At 41.3% G+C, this 21824-nt stretch overlaps 1 protein-coding gene across 6 annotated transcripts in view; it reads left to right on the forward strand.

Annotated features, from left to right (window-relative positions):
• The window catches only part of LOC106571498 (disheveled-associated activator of morphogenesis 1), a 136720-nt gene that overhangs the window by 47054 nt on the left and 67842 nt on the right, over window positions 1–21824 (forward strand). For all 6 annotated transcript variants that reach the window (XM_014144661.2, XM_014144665.2, XM_045695770.1 and 3 more), the window contains one exon: window positions 17703–18000. In XM_014144661.2, the coding sequence (XP_014000136.1) occupies window positions 17812–18000 (189 nt within the window). In that variant the 5' untranslated portion in view covers window positions 17703–17811. The remainder of the gene's footprint in view (window positions 1–17702; window positions 18001–21824) is intronic.

Consider the following 21824-nt stretch of genomic DNA (forward strand, 5'->3'; position numbering starts at 1 on the left):
GCAGCCCTTCCTCTGGTTTTCATCCCTCTCCTCACCTCCCCTCTGCCCCTGCCCCATCAGTCTGTAATGTTAAGGTGTGTGTGTGTATGAGAGTGGGATCCCCAAGCTGGTTGTCATGGCAGTTCCTAGAACTCATCAGTCCATCCATCCAGACAGTACATCTATCCATTTTGGGGGTATTTTTAAAACCCCATCAAAACATTTAAGGTAAGATACTAAACATCCATACTTTCGTGTGAGATATGACAGAGAATTAGACCTTTACTAGTTTTTAAGCCAATATGTAGGCATGGCCTCTGCTTAGGGAGTAGTTGCCTTCTCAAATCCAATTTGCTTTGAATCCTTAAAGCTGTGTTTGTTTGATTTTGTCTGGCGAATTTGGAAGAAATAACTTTTCTCCCCACAAATGACGACAAACGGAGGATTAAAGAAAAGGCAATATGTGGAATATGAGATTTTAAATAATACACAAAGCTTTAACTAGTCACCCAGCTGGCGTTGTCAAGGCAACTGAGGCATCGTGAGGATTCCGCAGTTTGAAACTGTACATTGCAGGATAAGATGGTGTCTCATGGAGACATAACATGCACAGCTTGAGCTACTCCAGGAAGTGATGTTGCAGGCTATCTCAGTGCTGGCCTCTCTCACTGAGTAACTCTAGTTGAAGGCCGACCGGGTACTGCAGGCTAACTAAATTATCCTTATAACTTCTGTGTGCGATTTTTAAGAAGCTGTTCAAGGACATGCACCTGGTGTATTAGAAGCAATTATTGGTACCTTGATTGTCTTCGCACATTTTTTTATTTATTTACACAAAGATTGACAATGAAGATTGCCATTTTTCCCTTCACTATAATGGGGATCCTGTTTTCTGCTAACAATACCTGCAGCACCGCAGTAGGTCTTGAACTTCTATGGCTTCAATGAGAGGGGGCAGTCATTCTCCCCTGGATCTGCCTATGTATTGTACACAGAATTGCTTTGAAATAGTGCTCAATAGTTGCATGAACGGTGACCAGTTTAGTGGATTGGAAAACCAGAGAATATGTTGTTTGGGATTCAAATGAGCAATTTGTGAGCTTTTCTAAGGGTCTAGTTCAAAGCTCCAAGGATTCCCCCTGACTCCACCTGTTTTCTTTCTCTTCCCTTTTTGCCCTCTCCCTTCATAGGCCCTTTGGCCAGGACAAACAAACATACACTGCCTGGATGACACCCACCTGACCAAGCATGTTAGGACACTAATGTCCCTCCCAACCCTTCCCTACTATTTGCACTAATCTTACAGTTATGGCCTTGTTTGAGGTGGTCCTTTGCCAAAAACTATATTAATAAAACCCTATGAAATATGTCATGAAGACATTGTGACAACAAGCAACCCCCCTGTTTAAGTCTTCTGGGAGTGTGGAAAGGATAGACTATTGTCTCTCTGCATTGGAATTTTAATATCTGGAGGACTTTGCTTGTAATGAATCTCTAGAGGCATGTCAAGTAATGCAGTTTTAATGTTTGCTTAAAGTGAAGGAATTTAGGAGAACAGTCATTTTTGGAGTCATGGCTGCACACTAGGGCTGGGAATTGCCGATATGATATGTATTGCGGTTCTCAAGATTCTATATGTATTGCGATTCGATACTGCGATGATGTTCTAAACATATTGCTCGCCACATGTCTGCTGTGGAGGTACAAGAGAGAGTCATGAGAACAAGTTTTGATCAGTCATGGAGATAAAAGTGCTGAAAACAAATTGGCTCCAAATTTGAAAAGAAGATGGAAAACAAGCTATGAAGGAAAAATACTGGAGTTATGGTGCCAACTACTGCAAAAATAATATTGTGATATTGCTAAAATAATATCGTAAAAAATAATATTCCGATATGTAACTGTTTCCCCCTCCAATCACTACTTGTAAGCTACCTACAGTTGAAGTCGGAAGTTTACATACACAGTTTACATTAAAACTCGTTTTTTCAACTATTCCACACATTTCTTGTTAACAAACTTTGGCAAGTCGGTTAGGACATCTACTTTGTGCATGACACAAGTCATTTTTCCAACTATTGTTTACAGACAGATTATTTCACTTCACTTGTATCACAATTCAAGTGGGTCAGAAGTTTACATACGCTAAGTTGACTGTGCGTTTAAACAGCTTGGAAAATTCCAGAAAGTGATGTCATGGCTGTGGAAGCTTCTGATAGGCTAATTGACATCATTTGAGTCAATTGGAGGTGTACCTGTGGATGTATTTCAAGGCCTACCTTCAAACTCAGTGCCTCTTTGCTTGACATCATGGGAAAATCAAAAGAAATCGGCCAAGACCTCAGAAAACAATTGCAGACGTCAACAAGTCTGGTTCATCCTTGGGAGCAATTTCCAAATGCCTGAAGGTACCATGTTCATCTGTACAAACAATAGTACGCAAGTATAAACACCATGGGACCACGCAGCTGTCATACCGCTCAGGAAGGAGACGCGTTCTGTCTCCTAGAGATGAATGTACTTTCGTGCGAAAAGTGCAAATCAATCCCAGAACAACAGCAAAGGACCTTGTGAATATGCTGGAGGAAACAGGTACAAAAGTATCTATATCCACAGTAAAGTCCTATATCGACATAACCTGAAAGGCCGCTCAGCAAGGAAGAAGCCACTGCTCCAAAACAGCCGTAAAAAAGCCAGACTACGGTTTGCAACTGCACATGGGGACAAATACCGTACGTTTTGGAGAAATGTCCTCTGGTCTGATGAAACAAAAATACAACTGTTTGGCCATAATGACCATCGTTATGTTTGGAGGAAAAAGGGGGAGGTTTGGGTTTGCAAGCCGAGGAACACAAGCCCGGGGGAGGCAACATAATGTTGTGGGGGTGCATTGCAACAGGAGGGACTGGTGCACTTCGCAAAAATAGTTTTCCTCCCTCATGATGCCATCTATGTGGATATATTGAAGCAACATCTCAAGACATCAATCAGGAAGTTAAAGCTTGGTCGCAAATAGGTCTTCCAAATGGACAATGATCCCAAGCATACTTCCAAAGTTGTGACAAAATGGCTTAAGGACAACAAAGTCAAGGTATTGGAGTGGCCATCACAAAGCCCTGACCTCAATCCTATAGAAAATTTGTGGGCAGAACTAAAAAAGCATGTGCGAGCAAGGAGGCCTACAAACCTGACTCGGTTACTCCAGCTCTGTCAGGAGGAATGGGCCAAAATTCACCCAACTTATTGTGGAAGGCTACCGGAAACATTTGACCCAAGTTAAACAATTTAAAGGCAATGCTACCAAATACTAATTGAGTGTATGTGAACTTCTGACCCACTGGGAATGTGATGAAAGAAATAAAAGCTGAAATAAATCACTCTCTACTATTATTCTCACATTTCACGTTCTTAATATAGAGTGGGCGATCCTAACTGACCTAAGACAGGGAATATTTACTAGGGTTAAATGTCAGGAATTGTGAAAAACTGAGTTTAAATGTATTTGGCTAAGGTGTATGTAAACTTCCGACTTCAACTGTAGGTATAACTAGCTAGCTACTAGCTAGTTCAATTTCTCTCACGATTATAAGGCCAACAACATTTTTATAAAAACAGTATATTATTTAACTAAAAGTTTAGCTGTGTTAGGACAGTCGGTAGTTTATCCAGGGTCAGTGATACATAGATCAACCATGTGTTGTCTATGTGGAACAACTGCAACCTTTTTGCAAGCAACATTGCTAAAATAAGATGAACCTCATGTCATCTGTAATGCTAATCTCCTGTAGCGTAATCTCCTTATTTTATATATTTTTTATATATATTTTAATCATGTAGCAGACGCTCTTATCCTGAGCGACTTGCAGGAGCAATTAGGGTGAAGTGCCTTGCTCAAGGGCACATCGACAGATTTTTTTCCACTTAGTTCGAATCAACGAGTCGACTAACGGCCTTTCGGTAACTGGCCCAACACTCTTAACCGCTAAGCTACCTGTACTTCAATTACAAGGGTTGGATTTGCACTAAACAATTTTGTATGTCAACACGTGCTGTATATGGTTTTCCTCAAATACATTGTCTACTGGTGTTATTTTAAATCGAGAACCTATAGCTCAACATTTAGACTGTGTGTGAGTTTAGCTATTCTCTGCTTCAGATGACAGAGGCCCAGTAATGCCATAATACTGTAGTTCTATGGCTGCATTGGCAATGCATGCCATATGATAAGCTGCAAAATGGATTGCCATATCTTAATACTGAGAGAGGGTGACAATCAAATAAAACAGATTTGAGATCTTACAACTAGATAAAAATGAAATGTTTATTTGAGAAACACATACATTAGAGACAACCCCTTCCCCACTTTATTTCAGGATTGTGATCTGATTAATCAACATTGACACTAGTTCATTTTGAATAATTGTTGAACAATTCAAACAAGTTTAAACACTTAACTTCAAAGAATCATCACTTCAAAATGTACAAATAAGCTAACTTTTATGTAAAGATGATAACATATCTTAGTCTAAACAACAATAGATAATTGAGAAATAACATGTAGACATCATTTCAGGTGAACAAAATAAAAGTCCATACCAGCAGTGGCCAACCTTGCTCCACTGATCCCTGATCTACATGGTGAACAGACTTCTATTCCAGCCCAGCAATAGCACACTCATAAGTTTTAATAAGTTGGATTAGGTGTGTTATTGCTGGGCTAAAACAGAACCCTGCATACCCCAGCAGGGTTGGCCTGCTCCAATTGTGTGTGATTAACTGTATTTGTTTTGTATACAGCATTTGCTTACATAGGTAGGCCTATACATATAACCCATGGCATATAGGATATACCCTTAGTCTCTTGAGGCATCTATTGGGACCACTCTCTTAATCTGCAAACAGGCTGTCACAGCTTTCCATATGAGGACAGAAAACGTCACAAAGAAACAGGCTTCATTATACTAAAATTAGATGGCAACATAATATTTCAGTGCTGTTACTGGATCTCGCCGTACTCAAAGTTTTCCCCTCCAGGGACTGTAACTGGAGAATCTTTTCATAATATCCTCCCACAAAATTACCTGCCTTACCCATACAAAAAAAATTGTAGTTTCGAAACTGCAGTAACTGCAGTCGACTGTGGCATTTTGGGCGCAGTAATTGCAGAACAAATGCAGTGTACTGCAGTTGAACTGCAGTTCTACTGCACTGTAACTGCAGTTACACTACAAAATTGCTGCAGTAAAAAAAGTTGTTTTGTATGCAGTATTTGCAGCATACTGCAATTATACTGCACTCTGACTGCAACTTTCTTTTGTAAGGGTATCCTGTAGCCTACACCCTCACTTTACTGACAGCTGGAGCTGCAATCTCACCCTTTTAGATGGCTGTTATCTACAAATGCATTTAGAGACTGTTTATAATTTACAATGATTACATCAAAAGAACTACCTATTAGCTAGCTAACTAGCTGATGACATTTAATTCACTTAGCTAAACCGTGTGTATAGTTAGCTAGCTAGCAGCTCATTTGAGTTAGCTTAGTAAGTGGCCTACTGTAGCCAGCTAGCTAACAATACATCTTGTTTTTACATTTAAAAAATGTATTTACTTACTTGAATAGGTTCTCCCACTGCCATTTATTTTGTTTTTGTAAGGACAATCTTCCAGATTTTGTGACGCACATAACACCCAGCACCGCTTCTACGGGCGGGTTCTTGAAATGTAACATCCAATACAAATTTTGCCGCAGGGAGCCAGTGGACCATTTTAAACCGTTTTGGCAATACAAAATTCTCCAAAACACGAGACTACCTTGTATGTAACAATGTCACATGGTTATTTTAATTTAATTTTGAACAAGCCTTTTTAGTGTTAACATTTTTTAACATATTACTCTCACAAGTATTTGAGTACTAATATCAATTTGAATATTCTAATAGCCGCACCATCCCTAATATGAATGATATTTAGGGAGTCACCAGAGCACTTCAGGCCAGGTTTACTTTCAAAGCAGTTAAACCTCTGTACCGAACGCTTTCCATTTCTTTAACCTCAATTTGAAGGTCGACCTGGGAAAGAATGCAAACTCATCGCAGTGAAGTTTAGACTGGGGGGTGGACGACAGGTCTTGTTGAGATTGACAACCCTGCCCGTCTTTCAGCCAGCTCTTTTATCCTCACTCCCTAAATTACCCCAGTCAGGAGGGAGTGTGGAATTTGACCCGTGTTGAGTTTACCCGAGAACCTGATTTTGTCTTTTACTCACGCTGTGTGACCACAGTGGGCAAATGCACTGTCCTTACCATGGCTCTGTAAGGGGAAAGACTAGGGTTGGCTTTATACTCAAATAAACATACTCTGTAACCAGTTTGATACTTCACCACGCACCGTACAGAGGTCTCCATGTGGAACACAAGCTCAGACCATATGCCATGCATTCGTTTTGGAGCTCAGCTCATACTCTCTGGAAAACAACAGTCTTTGGATAAATGGAGTTCCTTCCCTTACAAAAAAGTTTTCAGTATAACTGCGGTATGCTACAAATTCTGTCCAACATTTTTAAATTTTTTACTGCAGTATTTTGCCATTTTAAAAAGGCAATTTTTTTTGTAATGTGTCTTCATATTGTTGTTCTTCACCTCCTCGATATGATCACATGCTGTACTCTGCAGTGTCAGTCCCTAGGTAACTTTTCAGTGTACTACAGCTGCCTAGTCCAGCCTTGACTATATACAATTGGAGTTTAGAACCGTCGGTCGTAGTTGGCCAGTGAAATAAATGCATTTTCTCGTCCTAGGTCATGACACTAAGTGTTGATGACTGAGCTGTCGCCCCATTGATGTGTTCTCGGTTAAAGACGGCCTTAAGCCATTTACCCAAATCAAATGTGTTTTTCCCAACAGTCACTGATTCACCTAACACTAGCCAAAGTCAATTCCAAGCAAATCTCTCTCTCTCTCTCTCTCTCTCTCTCTGTCTCTGTCTCTGTCTCTGTCTCTGTCTCTCTCTGTCTGTCTCTCTCTCTCTCTGTCTCTCTCTCTCTGTTAATCCAGTAATCTGAGAAGGATCTCAGACGCCACTCCCATGAACACCTTGGGCTTTCGCCCATGTGACATTCACACTTCAGAGACACTGCTCCCCTGTCACACAAACACTTTCATAAGAACTCTGTTACTTTTGTGTTCGGGGCTTGCCATACACTCACGAGACTCACGTGTGCAATTATGTTATACTCTACAAACTCGGGGTTAGTCCCCTTTTAAAACGGACCAAATTGCTGTTATGGTAACGTAGTACATAGTGTTATAGCTTATGTATTTACAGCACTTAGTTGTTTGAGTCAGAAGTCTAGGGTTATATCCATATTAGGTGTACAGTTTGTTGCTTTATTAAAGGAAAAGTTCATATTTATCCAACCAAATTTACCGGACCCATATGCATTGGGTGCGTAACCTGATTATGGCGTCCACCCAGGATGCTCAGAATGACAGCAAGAAATGGCCTATTCCAAACAGACTGGGACAGTTGTGGGACAATAGATCCCAAATTCATACAACCTGTAGGCCTACATCCTAAAAACATTAAAAAACAATGGTGCTCATGCAACAGATCAGAACGTTTAGCTTAAAATGTTGACAAACTACTATTTCTTAATATTATAAGCGCAGCAATGTACACAAGGCAGTAGGTTACGTGCAAATGTTCCCGCAATTAGCAGGGAAACACCATTGTTAAAAGGGCACCACATATGCAAGCTGTTTCATGAGATGGAGATGAAAATATCAATTAGAAATTTAGAAAGAGGGGAGATCTGAAAGTACAACAACTAGCATGGTTTGCTAATATGACTAGGATTGTGTCTTTGGCTTCTGGACAATGAAAGAAAGTTGATTTGAAAACCAATAGAGAATTAGCTACAGGCTTCAATGGCAAATGGATGTATTTGATAAAATAATTGCCTTCATGTTTGGTTGGATTTTGGCTAAGCTACTTTGAAGCAAGGTAAGACATGCCTCACAATAAAGTAGTGATATTTTCAGGTTTTTAAAGTATGTTTTCAAAATGTTTACTGCATCCAGCTCATTGCAAAGTGGTGTGACACGCTGAAGCCTGCTTAGTTGCCTATTCATTTGAATGGCGAATGGGAAGTGTGCTTCACTTACCATTTGAGAAATAAAAATTGCTATTTTTAATCGTGGCCATAAACTGTTTTTAAGATGTGATTGCGTTTAGAATTGTTGCGCAATGATTGGGCTTATAAAAGCACATTTCACTCTATCAGCAACAAACAAGCTGTTTTGAGCTGTAGCAGCAGCTCTTACGCTTTGACTGGTATTCCAATCAATGAATGGGCTAAAATGCATTTTCACATTTGGCTGGCCCCAATTTTATTTGGGGGGTTTTTTATCGGCCAAAAGCCGGCTATTAACGGCTAATGGAAACCCTGTTCCAGACACTTTTTGGGTGAGTTCGCATGGTTTTGAGAAACTTACCCCAACCGGCAATAGACTTCCTCATGCTCATTCTGCATTGCCAGGACGTGGATAAAACATGAACAAGAGCTCCCAAAACACCCAAATACGGCCTTTTAGAAAGGGCAACGCTCTTAGTATAGGCTAGTGATGCAGGTCTTTAGATGTTGTGGACATGAAATTGTGTCATTTCGAACTTTATCCGCAACGTTATTTCCTTGTGCTGGACTCAAGCGATTCATTTTCTGTGTGAGCATGGAGCATGCGCTCACCGACGCTTTAGCCACTAGCCAAGCCATTGATTTTTGTGTTCACCTTCAGATTGAATTGCAAGCAGAAGTGCATGTTGAGTGAGCCAAAGTCAACGTGATGTCATGACATGTCTTGTGGAAAGAGGAGCAAATGGGATGCCATTTAATCTCTCGATGCCCCAGAGGGCCAGAAACTGAAAATACACTTTTACTTCCCCTTTTCCCGACGGTAGCCGAATCGTCGGACCAGACTGGATTAATGAATCAAATATCAGTTTCTGGTCCAGGGAAGGGATGAGGGAAGACTGAGTTTTGAACATACGCTAATAGGACTGTGCACTCAAGATGGTAACATCTTTTCATAATGGAATGGAAGGAACGGTTATAAGCGATATGGAGACGAAGTCCTCTCCTTGTTTTTACCCATAAAGGTCATCTGGCACAGTGTTTGAAGCTTGAGCAAGCCAAGAGATAAAACAGAACATCTCAAAGAAACTGAGCGAGGCAGGGGAGAGAGGAAGGGGATCGAGGGAGAGAGAAGAAGCAAGTGAGAGCGCGATGAAAGGGGAGACCGAGAAGAGGGTTGGTTATGTGAGAGCGGATGAAAGAGGAGAGCGAGAAGAGGGTTGGTTATGTGAGAGCGGGAGCCAGAAGGGAGGGAGGCCGCTGGAGTGAAGGTGCCAGCTCTCGTTTGATGTGTGTAGCACAGCAGGCCTCCTTTGTGGGGTTGCCTCCAGACTGCCAGCGATGATACACCTCTGTCCACATTCATCCATCACCTTCCTTAGTCAGGTACATGGTTTAGGAACATGAGCATCACCCACATTTAGGGCTTTTCTCTTCTGTTTATTTTCTCTGCAAGACCTAATATAGGTGAAGGCTTCTTGGGCTTAATCTCAGATACAAGTACTGTATGTACTGTGCCCTTGTCTCAAGCTGCAAAGATTTGATGCTACTCTACACAGAAACTCCGCACCAAGCCAGGAGTAGACTTGCCTATCAGAATAAGAATTCGTTTTTGGTTAGTTTGTGGAATTGTGTGCATGTATCGAAGAGAGCGATGTTATTGCAAGTAATAATGTGGTCAAGAGTGTGGGAGAACTAGTAATATGAGGTGAGAGTAGCTGATAGGTGTTGTTGTGTTGAAGTTGTTCAGGGTCATTGAGCACTCCAAAATATGAGTGGAATGTGATCCTGTCTTGACAAGCCAATGGGAGGGGGGGAACTTGACCGCTTCACATACAACCTTATAGAGGGGCAAGTTCAGGGGCCAGAGTCAGGTTAATGAAATGACTGTAAACATGCAAACCCTCTGAGGTTTACGGTGACATTACTGCTAATCTGGCGCACACAGACTCTCTCTCCCTCGTTTCACGCTCCCTTTATTACATTCCCCCACCCCCACATTCTCCCACAATTTTTCACACTCTCCTGCTTTTGCACTCACGCTCTTTAAAACTCACAAGGTCTCCCAACTAGAGGTCCAAAAAAGCCCATGGAAAGCAGACTCAAACAGACCCATGTGGATGTAAGAGACTCATTCAGATCTGAGAGTAGAACGAAATGGAGAAATAAACCCCTGACCTGGCGTAGCCAGTGCCATCAATGTCATGCCCTTTAAATAGCAGGGGGGGAAAAAAATCATTGTCAACATTCATAACAGTTATAGTCTATGATGATATTGTGTACATCAGGGGTGTCAAATAATGATAATGAACCTACATTTATACAGTTTATTGACTGTGTTCAGCTCGCTAATAATCACTGGAATTAAACTACCGTAATTTCCGGACTATTAAGCGCACCCACTGAATTTAAACAAATGAACTTTACACGGGCTTTAACGAAACACGGCTTGTAACAAAAATAAAAAATTAGCAGTAAGCTTTAGTTGTCTTTTTGCACTGAGTCAATTCCTCATGCTGCTGTTTCCAACGTCTTATCATCGACTCATTAAGACCAAGCTCCCATGCAGCAGCTCTATTTCCTTTTCCAACAGCCAGATCAATCGCCTTCAACTTGAAAGCTGCATCATATGCATTTCTCCATGTGTTTGCCATGATGAGGGTGACAAAATGACTACCGTAATCAGAATGATGGGAAGTTTGAGAGCGCTCGATTTAATCTAAACAGTAAACAAAAAAGTTGTTTGACCTTAACCCGTTCGGCAATTTCATTGGTCTAATGAAAGCTTAGCTTTTTTTTTTTTTTTTTTTTTGAAAGCGGGAAAAATCCATATATTAGCCGCGTCATTGTTTAAGCCACGGGGTTCAAAGCGTGGGAAAAAAGTTACGGATTACAGTCCGGAATTTACGGTAGACAGGCGGGAGTATAGAAAATTCCAAAACGATAGAGAACTATCCATGTTTTGCAAATTTGGATGGCGAGGAAATGTAACCAATTTTCAGTGTGGCCTTCCAGAACTCGTTGATGAATGAATGCAGCCCCCTGGGGCAAAATTTTGTTTGACACCCCTGGTCTATATGAATGCAGCTGCAACTGTATTGAAGCCATTGGACGCAGTTTATTATGGCGCAATACGCTTTATTACGTGCAACAGGTTCAGTACACATCACTGTATTCTGTATCAGAAAGTAGGCTGGGCCTCTTTTGAAGTCTTGTACATAGATGCATTGCACTCTTTTTGTTTAAAGCCCTTTTGCACAAACCTCCATCCTACTTTACTTCATTGTTAACCTACAGATGTACAAACTACTAGACCTGGTCTCAGGGATGGCTCACTCTAGAGATCTCTATTGAGTAAGGTAAATCTGCTTTCAGTTTCTTTGCACCCCATGTATGGAATGATGGACAGAGTTCCCTGCAACTTGATGTTATGGTGCCTCTGGGGCAGTTCAAATTGTTGATTTAAGGACCTCTTTGCTGAGGAATGTGATAATTTTCCCTGTGGAAATAAAGTTTATAAAAATGAATGTGAAAAATAAACGAGTGATATTGGCCAAATGAGCCAGAGTTACGTGTCCCTCAAGACTACCTATAACAAATTATCAAAAAAACAATTCCTTATGTTTCGATGTGTAGTATATTTAAAACTTTAGGCTATAGCCTATCGAACTCGCACAGTCGAGTGAAAGGGTCACACTCTGGAGCCCTGTCATCGTTGAGCTTGTCCTACTCAATTTAAGACTTGTTGTTGTGTGTCTTAGTCTCCTCTGCCTTATGAGCATCAATATAGTGTACTGTATCTAAATAAATAGGCTTTGACTGTCTTCAAATGGCTGGTGGCATTTGGGTGACTATCTTTGGACACACTTTTGTCTCTCTTTCTTTTGGGTATCCTGTATCAGAGTATTTAACTATTACCACAGAGAGATTATTGTTTTGGCAGACTCAATAGTACTGTGTTTTTTTGTGTGTTTGTCAGATGTGTTTTCTGAACTGCTCAGTACCAATGAGGTGGTACCACAAAACCATTTCTCCAAACCACCCCTTTTGGTTAAACCACAATATCACAGGTCATAAGTTCAGCCAAGAGGACCAGGTGTCCAAGACTCTGGAGCAAATATAGCTTCCACAGGGATGGAGATGGTAGAATATGAAAATGCACCAAAGACTATACAAAGGGATAGTAGGAATCGTTTCCAGATGCTTTGCTCTGGCTTTAAGAGTCCAGCTTGCTCCCATTTGGACTTGAGTCTGCTTCAAACATGCACCTGCGCACTGCACTTGTACTCAACAATAAATTACAGTTTGTTGTTGCAGCGATCGTTCAGAGCCACACTTTCTGCTGCTGGATTGAAGTGCTTGATCACGGAGGTCCAGCAGGGACTAGAGACAGCTGCTGACAGATCTCTCGCTCGTTCGCCGCATGTTTTGGCCATGTTTTGATGCTGCTGCTGCGGGCAGGAAAGCATGGTGACCCTTGACTGCTTGCACAGTTCGGGTGGCGGCCAGACCATATTTTTTTTTCTCTCACTGGTATTGGGCAGTATCTATGTCAGGATGTTCCACACAACCCTATTGGAGTATCGAGAGATGCACAGCTAGATCACAGCTGGTCGTTCTGTGGTGGACTGCCCCAAAAGGAGGGGTTGTGTTTGAACACTTGTCGACATTGGTGAAGTTTGTCTTATCCCTCAGCAATATTTTAGCATCCCTCCGATTTTGCATTCACAATCATATGTACATAAGGAATGTTTTTTTGTATTTTTTTGTTGTTGTTCGAATCTCTACTAAGAATGTGTACAACAATTCTGAGTGCTCTAATACGTAACATTATGCAAAGGTGCTTACTCTTTTCACTTAAAGATTACAGGATCACAGTGTCAAGTGTAGACAGGTCGTGTCTACACTTGATACTTACATGTGACTTCAGCAATCAGAATGCGAAGATCACATTGAAAAGACAGGTGTAGACGCAAAAAAGTTGCTTTCTGGTCTGATGCGTTCAGACCATCAGACCAATTAGTGAGTAATTGCAGGCAGCCTGATCAAATGGATAGCACTGACATCACGGATACTGGCATTGATTTTGGAGATAAGTAAGCTGTGATTTATATCAGTGTTCTCTTTATCTTACAATGTCGATTGGGCTGAAGCTGTCTAGTAGTGTGCATCGTCTAGCGTTAGCTTAGTGTGGTTATCTAAGTGTTTACGAAAGGACTATTGAGATATTTAGCTACATGACATTTGTGCTAGCTGACAATTAAAGAAGCTGAATGGGCAAAGCTAGCTTCATTGATTCACTATTAATGACAATCATGTAATGTTAGCTATCTACAGAGTCAGTTGTTGCTTGCCTTTTGTTTAGATCATTTCAAACGAGGCCGCGAAACTGCGCATCTCCTTCGGTTCGTGGCATGGCAGGCACGAGCGAACTCCCTGTTCACGGGGATTCCCTCTAGTGTTCTTCTCTCACGCTCATTTACTTTGTCACAGGGAAAGTCCGAACTCTGACCAATCAGCACGGCTTTGAGTGTTGCTAGGTTACTCGTGGGCGTGGTTTTGCACCAAGTTTGGCGTGGATAAGAAGGCGCGGTAGGGATGTGTGCTGATTTCTCCTCCGTCTGGGTGTAATACAGTGGGCGACGTCATCAGCACTCCTCCCACAAGTCTCCAGAAATGTGTGTTTTGGGACCGAGAGCCACCTTTTCATTATAACGTTGGAAGAAATACATGTGATTAATGTGTTTGCTGGCCTCATAAATGCTAGCCAGCTAGCTAATATTTAGGAAAAAAGTTGTTTTGTTTGGCTAGAGTTATGCTAACTTCTTTGCAATCCCTTTAGCGTTGCTTGCTGGCTAGTTAGCTACAGTAGTTAGCTACTGCCATCAGTTGTTGTGTTATCATATTTTGCCTATTCCACCGTTTTGTAGAATGCATATTGGCATTTGAATATAGCACAGGAAAAGGGAATCCGGACACAATGGACACAGACACATTTAAGTGTAGATGCATGACGCGTTCGGGATTCCATGATCAGAACACTATGATCAGAATACTAAAGCTGCATGTCTAGACACGGCCTGAGCACAGTCTGACAGTTTTTTTTTTTTTAAAGAAGAGGCAGCTGGGAATTCCTCTCCGGCGTCAGATTAGCTGAGATTTGAGGTTCAGCTGTGCCACTGTGGTGTGGCCAGAAGTCTGTCAGGCATCTATGCCAGCACAGCCCTGGCCCCCTCAGAGGAAATGTGGACGATTCCCTCTGAGACCCTACATTTACTCTATTGTGTATAACTTTACCACTCAGGACTCCACCTTCTACAACTTGAAATGTTTTCCTTGCCCCATGCTTTGTCCTTGCAAACTCATTATCTGGGCTACACTGACACATTCACCGAGGTGAGGTGAAACCCTACCGTGTTTTTCCAACAATTGTCCGCAGCCCTCGGGCTAAGCAGCTGGGCTGAGATACCATACCGCCGCCCTCACCTCTGTCATTATATCCTCACTCTGCACAGGTGTGCACTCCCTGCTTCTGCATGAGTAATGCTACACTTGTGGATCACCCTGCTGTGTTACACCACTTGAACTTTCTAGCTGACTGGATGAACTGTGGGGTGGTGTGATCCTTTAGTTGTTAATGACAAATCCCTTCCGTGCGTGTACAGGAAAATTAATCTGAAATATAGGCTCAACCCACCCCAGTAAAGCTACACAGGGTTCATGTCCCCACAGAGCAACGCCTGGAATGCTCACATTTTTGTTTTGCGACAAATGTGGAAACAGACGTTAGCACAGGGCTATGTGAGGCATGGCTTGAGCCCATATAGCCAGGTGTTGTTTACCCAGCATCTTCTGCTGGCATAAGACTGCGTCTCTAAATTGTGCACATTTCAGCAGCTCTGAGTGAGGCGGTGACCTCTGCCCCATGTCTTGGCCCGCCCTGTGATAAAATCTCTGATCCTAGACTGGTGTATGGCTATAGACAGTAGCACAGTGGTAGTGAAAATTGTTACAAGCTCAAAGGGCTATCATAGATTGTAGCTGAGACAGCTGACCCGTATAGCTTTCTGGAGGACTTGGGGAGGCATACTATGGAAGTATAAAGAAAATGATATTTTTGCCTATATTGGCGATTCCAGCATTATGGATGTGACATTTGCATGCAAAATCACAAATTGAATGTCTCACATAATGGACTAACAAAACATAAATTAAAATGTTGACGTATGTGTCTGTAGTTCCCCTTGGGGGGAGTGTATACCCCAAAAAACTGGCTCCTAAATATAAGCATGTTGGATAAAAAAAAATAAAGCTTTACGGGAGACTTCACTTATTAGAAAACTATTGCGTTTAACTCTTAGGTTAAAACATTCATAGCCATTTTGAAGGAAAAGATTTGTCATATCCATTATTACTTTAGAGAGGAAATACGATCGCTATGGATGTTACGCTCTTTGTTATGGATGTGACAGTCTGAAATAGTCGGATTTCACGATCAAAATCGATTAGTTGTCATCTGGAATGTTTTAAAAATGTCAGCAGAAGGCGGAGTACTTTAGGGTTACATTATTACAGGTAGCCAGAATAGTATACTACATAGGCTAAGGACAGGAAGGCAACATACCCTAATAGGTAAAACATTTTTTTATCTTCACATGCATCGAAATTGTCCTCGGACAGTTGAATGTAGACACACATTTTTTTTTTTTTTTTTTTTTTATGTATTATGCCTTTTCTGAAATATTCCAATAAAACATGCAAATGAGGCAATATACTATACAAATGCTTACACCGCCAATACACGTTTAGGGACAATGGATGAAGTCAGCATATTTTGGGTGTGTTTAATTTGAATAACACAATCTAGGAATATTCACAGATTGTGGATAAACACCTATCAAAAATCTATCACGAAGCTACTGCCATGTGTGAGAAATGCATTTAAGAAAATCTTACCTAGAACACAGAATTTTCATGATATCAACAATTTGCTTCTTCGAAAGTCTGGAGAGTATTTCTCAGAAGCACACAAAATGTGGTGCATGCACATGCTTCTGAAGCCAAGAATACGATGCATCCGTATCCATACAACCGGTGTGGATGTGACTATATCATAATGCTGAAAAAGGATACTGACAATGAAAGGATACCAATTATAAACCATATAAAACCTTGATGGAAGTTGGCTTAACAGAGTAAGTTTCAAGATGATCTGATGAAAGGTGCATGTTTTACAAAAACTTTTCATTTTCCTAAAAGACTGTAGAACTCTCAAATAAAACTCAGGACAGTTCAATGAAGTATTATGATGTCAACTTCATAACAAACACTGGGGGACAGCTGTAAGTGGGGAAAGAAATAGAAGCTCTGTGAGCCCTTTCCAAAAGCCATGAAATATGATTGACTGAAAAGCCTTATTTGAGACTTGGCGTCCTACTCCGTAATGGCCAAAATTCATCAAATGTCTTACTAAAACTGGTGAACTAAAGCATTCACTCAAACAAATAATTACAAATGTGGTGTCATTTGGAAACGAATAACTATTTTTGCATTCTCAAGTTGACTTTCCCACAGAATTGACCATATGCAATTTTTCTTTCTTACACAACATTGTCTCTGTTTCTTTCCCCCATAAAAATGACAGACATATATTACGTGCGTGATATTACCGTATCTCTAGAATTTTCATTAGCATTGAGCAGCTGTTGTGGTTTGATTAAGTTATATAGCACCTGTGCTCAGAAGGCCTGAGGTTGAAATGCATTTATGAACCATATGTCTGTGGTGTTTCTCATGCTCTTCACTGACTGTTTTAGACCTCTACACATGCAACTTTTAGACTGCAATGACCACTGTGATTATTATTATTTGACCCTGCTGGTCATCTGTGAACGTTTGAACATCTTGGCCATGTTCTGTTATAATCTCCACCCGGCACAGCCAGAAGAGGACTGGCCACCCCTCATAGCCTGGTTCCTCTCTAGGTTTCTTCTAGGTTCCTGCCTTTCTAGGGAGTTTTTGCCTAGCCACCGTGCTTCTACATCTGCATTGCTTGCTGTTTGGGGTTTTAGGCTGGGTTTCTGTACAGCACTATGTGACATCGGTTGATGTTAAAAGGGCTTTATGAATACATTTGATTTGAAATTTGATTGAACACAATCATTACGTCCTGGGAGGAAAGCTGATGCTTCCCGAGGGAGAGGGTCTAGATTTCACCTACCATCTGCTTTTTACCCTGTGTTGTAAATCAATACAAGTGGCTGTGCATTTACAACCAGTGAAATGCGATAGTGTGCCACCCCTTTGATTTTTATTAACAGACACCTCTTTAAATATTCACATTTTAAGTGTGAGGTTTCTATCAAGCCACTAAAAGCCTTTTTAATTATGGCTATTTTTCTGTGATTTGGCTCAGAAAATCTCTGGCCCTTGCTAACTAAAAGTTTTTTCCTTATCAGGAAAAAAGAATTGGGCCTAGAGTAGGAAAAAACCCTAGCCCTACTTATGATCAATGCATGCTGTGTAAGCCAGGGATGTTGTATTGTTTAGATATTGTGTTTAACCCCGTCTTCTCCGTTTTTGTACCGTCACAGGGCTCTCTAAAGGAGTTGAAACACCGAGGTAGAGGAGGCAGGTGTTGCAGAAAGAGCCTCACCCCCTTCTCCCCCCAAGCCTGAACCCTCTGCTGCACCAGCGGTAGCCATGGCCCCCAGGAAGCGTGGTGGTGGCGGCGGCGCCGGAATCTCCTTCATCTTCTGCTGCTTCCAGAGTGGCAGCGACCACCCAGAGATCACCTACCAGCTGCGTGAGGACTTCGCCCTGCAGACCATGGAGCCTTCACTGCCCATGCCAGGCTATGATGAGCTGGACGGCATGTTCTCCGAGTTGGTGGTACGTAGCGACCGGAGTGTCCTTTTTGGTATTATTGTCAAGATTTATCTTCTTCACATGGGCCACAGTTGAAAATGAGCTATGTTGCTAGCTTGGGTTTAATACTCCGGGTCGCTATTCACAATTTCCTCACTGTGGAGGAAAACACGGGGGAGTTCTCATAAACCACATGCAAAAAAAAGCCTACATTTACATGTTGCTTATGAGTGAGTTTCACACTACTTTTGGATTGTAAGGTTTGAATATCCTGCTTAATATAATGTTTTTGTAATCGTCGCCAATCAACTGCATTAAACTTAAATCACTTCAACTACAACCAGTAAAATGCTCTTCATGATGTGAATAGTGATTCAGAGTATAGCTTACTTTCGTTGTGCAATCATTTTCCTCTCGTCTCAGTATAGCTGCCTTTTCTCATCCTTTCAGTCTGTTCTCACTTCTTTAATCTGCCATCCACTGCCTATGACGTCCTCTGACATGGTTGCCACACTTATGCAGGCCGCCACCAGATCGTTTTGCACATCAATAGACCCCTATTGAGAGGCCCTGTGTCTCGGCCTCCTCCTTCTGCTAATTGCTTGTTTTTGTCTGGCCTGCCCTCCCTCTCTCCAGCCTGGATTGAATAAGTGGAGTGTGACGACAAAGGGGGCTTCCAGTCGCTATGTTTTCACTGAGGGATAGACACAAGCCATCCACTTGCCCGATAAACCCTCATTTGTCTGGTTCGGAGGTAATTTAGTGAAAAAGCTTTAAAAGATCAGGGCTGGCAGGGAGATTGGCGGCCACCTATAAAAACCATTACCTTATTTAACAGATTTATATTCTGCTCAACTGTCGACATTAAGGGGATTGTTTGCGCTTGTATAATGAGGGCAACCAAGTTGGTTGTCCCTGTAGTCTTGAACATCTTTTATCTCGGGTGTCCTTTCCCTTTGACCAGTGACAAGCTCGTGACCACTACCCTGGCATTGGTCATGGGGCTAGAAAGTATGAAGGAAACTGTTTGAGACTATTCCAGCAGCATTTAGTCTTCCGTCTAGGGATCAGCCAGGCCAGATCCTGCTTAGCTTTAGAGGCAAGCCAACAGAGCTGTAGGGTGGTATTTACATGGTTTAGTATGTCGACTCTAAATAAAACGAATGATTGTCCCCTTCATGAAAGCTAATTATAATATTCATGTATAACAATGCAGCAGTCATTCTCCTTGTAGAACCTGAATTGATTCCTTGAGTCAAATAGATAGATTGTAGATGGTGAGGCACTCTATTCTCTTGTTGTAATTTAATTCAGTCCGCATGCCACGGCCACAGTAACAATTCTGTCCTTTGTCTTTTGGGTTGTTACACGAAGTCTCTTGAGTAGTGTAACTTGGTAAAAAAAAAGATATATATATTTTAACATTCTGTCATAAAGAGCACATCAACTTAATAAAAAAACATGTTTTCCCATCTCAAGAGATTAAATATAAAAATGACTGAAGTCGAATCAAATTTTATTTGTCACATACACATGGTTAGCAGATGTTAATGCGAGTGTAGCGAAATGCTTGTAGTAAGTGCCAAATTAAGTAACAGGTTTGACCTTAATGGGGTTGACGATTTCACCTTAAATCAGACCTAAATAGTGACAGGAGGAATGGAAGCTTGTTGTGTGCAACAGGGAGAGGCAATTAAATGCAAGTCTTAAACATTTCTTTCCATGGGTAACAGGGTTGACGTGTTAAGCTCAACCCGCTCAGTTTTCCACCACAAAACACCAGAAAATGCCCAAAAAGAGTAGAACCATCTCACCTGCTTTTACACTGATTTTACTATTAGATGTTTGTTTCTTTAAAAAATATATATTTCAAGAGGAATAGTTTCACCATAATAAAATGAGAGTTCAGTTCATATAACACGATTGACGTTAAAATGAGGGACAGTTATTTATTTTTATGAATCACTAATTGAAATAAATAACCTCCAGAAATGACTTTGTCAAAGCAACAATATAACTAGTGCTTTACAATGATGGTGAAAACTTGGAGGAGTTTGGGGGTTAAGTAGGTCAACAATCTTCCTCGAGGTAAGAGGGTAGGTACACAGGGGGATATGCCAAAATGCTGAATTGTAGCAAGTCTTTATTCATGTAAAACAAAGCCCATTTATATAATGTTTTATGTGGTCCATCTTAAAGGGCTTTTAAAATTCAATATCGGTGCACACTTTCTACTTAATATATCAAAAGGATGCAAAAGGCCTCATTTCGCAGAACGACCCTTTTGAGTCGCTAAGTTGAATCACAGGGCATATGAATTGAGTAGCCATCGGCCTTATAACTAGCGTAGCGCCTGTGCTAATACGGTTAGGAAAACTAAAATGGACATGTATTTTACGGCACTTTCACTGCGTCTTTTTAATGTTTTGTGTCTGAAGGCGGATGCTGAATAAATGTGGGGATTTTCCCAAAGGCTATAGTGTTCCTTGGTGGAGGCTCTGAGGCGCTTTTCTGAATGACAGGTCTGGCGACTTCACTGAGCAGCTCACAGAGCATGGAGACATTGCCAGTCCCATCTTAGATTGGGTCAGAACATCTTTAGACCTCAATGGCAAGCTGTGTCCTGTTGTCTCTAGCCATGAATGTCGCATGGAAGCATCTTGTAATGTATCGTTGTAATCTGTATTTTCTTTTACAATGTCCAAAATGTTGCATCCCATGCAACAAGTGCTGTTTTGTGGAGAGAAAATACATTAAACATAGTAGTACTGATAATTAGGCTTTGCCTTTATAGGCCCAAATAGACTCTTCCCTGGGGAACGAAAGAGAGTAACCTAATTGTTCTTCTGAACTACAGCTGTACCTCAAAAGGAATACCATATTAGGGAAATACTGAAAGAGCCATAAACTGTATGCTTAATGTTAAACTCAGATTAATTTGGGATTTAAAAGGCCAACCAACTAGAGCCGTGTCTTTTCTTGGTCTTTATAAATGGAATAAAACAAACTGTCATATTAAAATATATTTAGACCTTGATTCAAGGAAACCTACCTCAGCAATGTTTATGCAGTTCCTTTGTTTATGCAACGAGCTACTGCCAGGCAGCAAAGTCTTATACTGAAACTGGAAGCATCGTACGAAGAGCCTTCTTTGTCTGTACTCAACACAAAACCACACAGATTTTATTTGATCTACAGGAAAAATGGGTTTGTTTATATGCTACCGCAGAAATCAAAACGCATCCGGACAGGATTAAATTGGACATGTAGCAATGCACAGACATAAGCAGTGACATAAGTAAAAGTGTGAGTCTTTGTTGCTGTATTTTTCTTCAAATGTCTATTGCTGTACGTCTAAGAGTGAAATTGATCGTTAGAATTTTCAGGCATTGTTTTTGGCTTGTCTGTATCTTGTTATCTCTAGCACTATATGGTAGTTGATTCAGAACAGACCCCTTCCTGATGGCCCTAGGAGGACAGGCTACTGGAGCTAGGTAGGAGAGGCCTATCTGGTGAGGTCATCTAGAGGCCTTCAGCCTCACACTACTCATCAGCTTGTAGCTTGGCTATTCCCTGCCTTATGACAGTTAACTTAAGCTCTATTGGCTCTGGTTTCCCTCAACATGCTATCTTTCATAGCAATCGTTTATACACAACATGGGAACTCTCTGGCCCTGTACACATAGTCTGCATAAAGCCCACTAAGGCCATTGCCAGACGTCTGTCATGGCAGGCACCTTTTGAACGTCTCCCCCCGTCCCCCCAGCAGTATTCCCAAGGAAGTAAACCCTAGAATTTCTCCCTGCGATAATAAATAACATGTTTAATGACCATGACACATCGCAATG

Source organism: Salmo salar, chromosome ssa15 (assembly GCF_905237065.1).
Source record: "Salmo salar chromosome ssa15, Ssal_v3.1, whole genome shotgun sequence".
NCBI classification, from domain to species: Eukaryota; Metazoa; Chordata; class Actinopteri; order Salmoniformes; family Salmonidae; genus Salmo; species Salmo salar.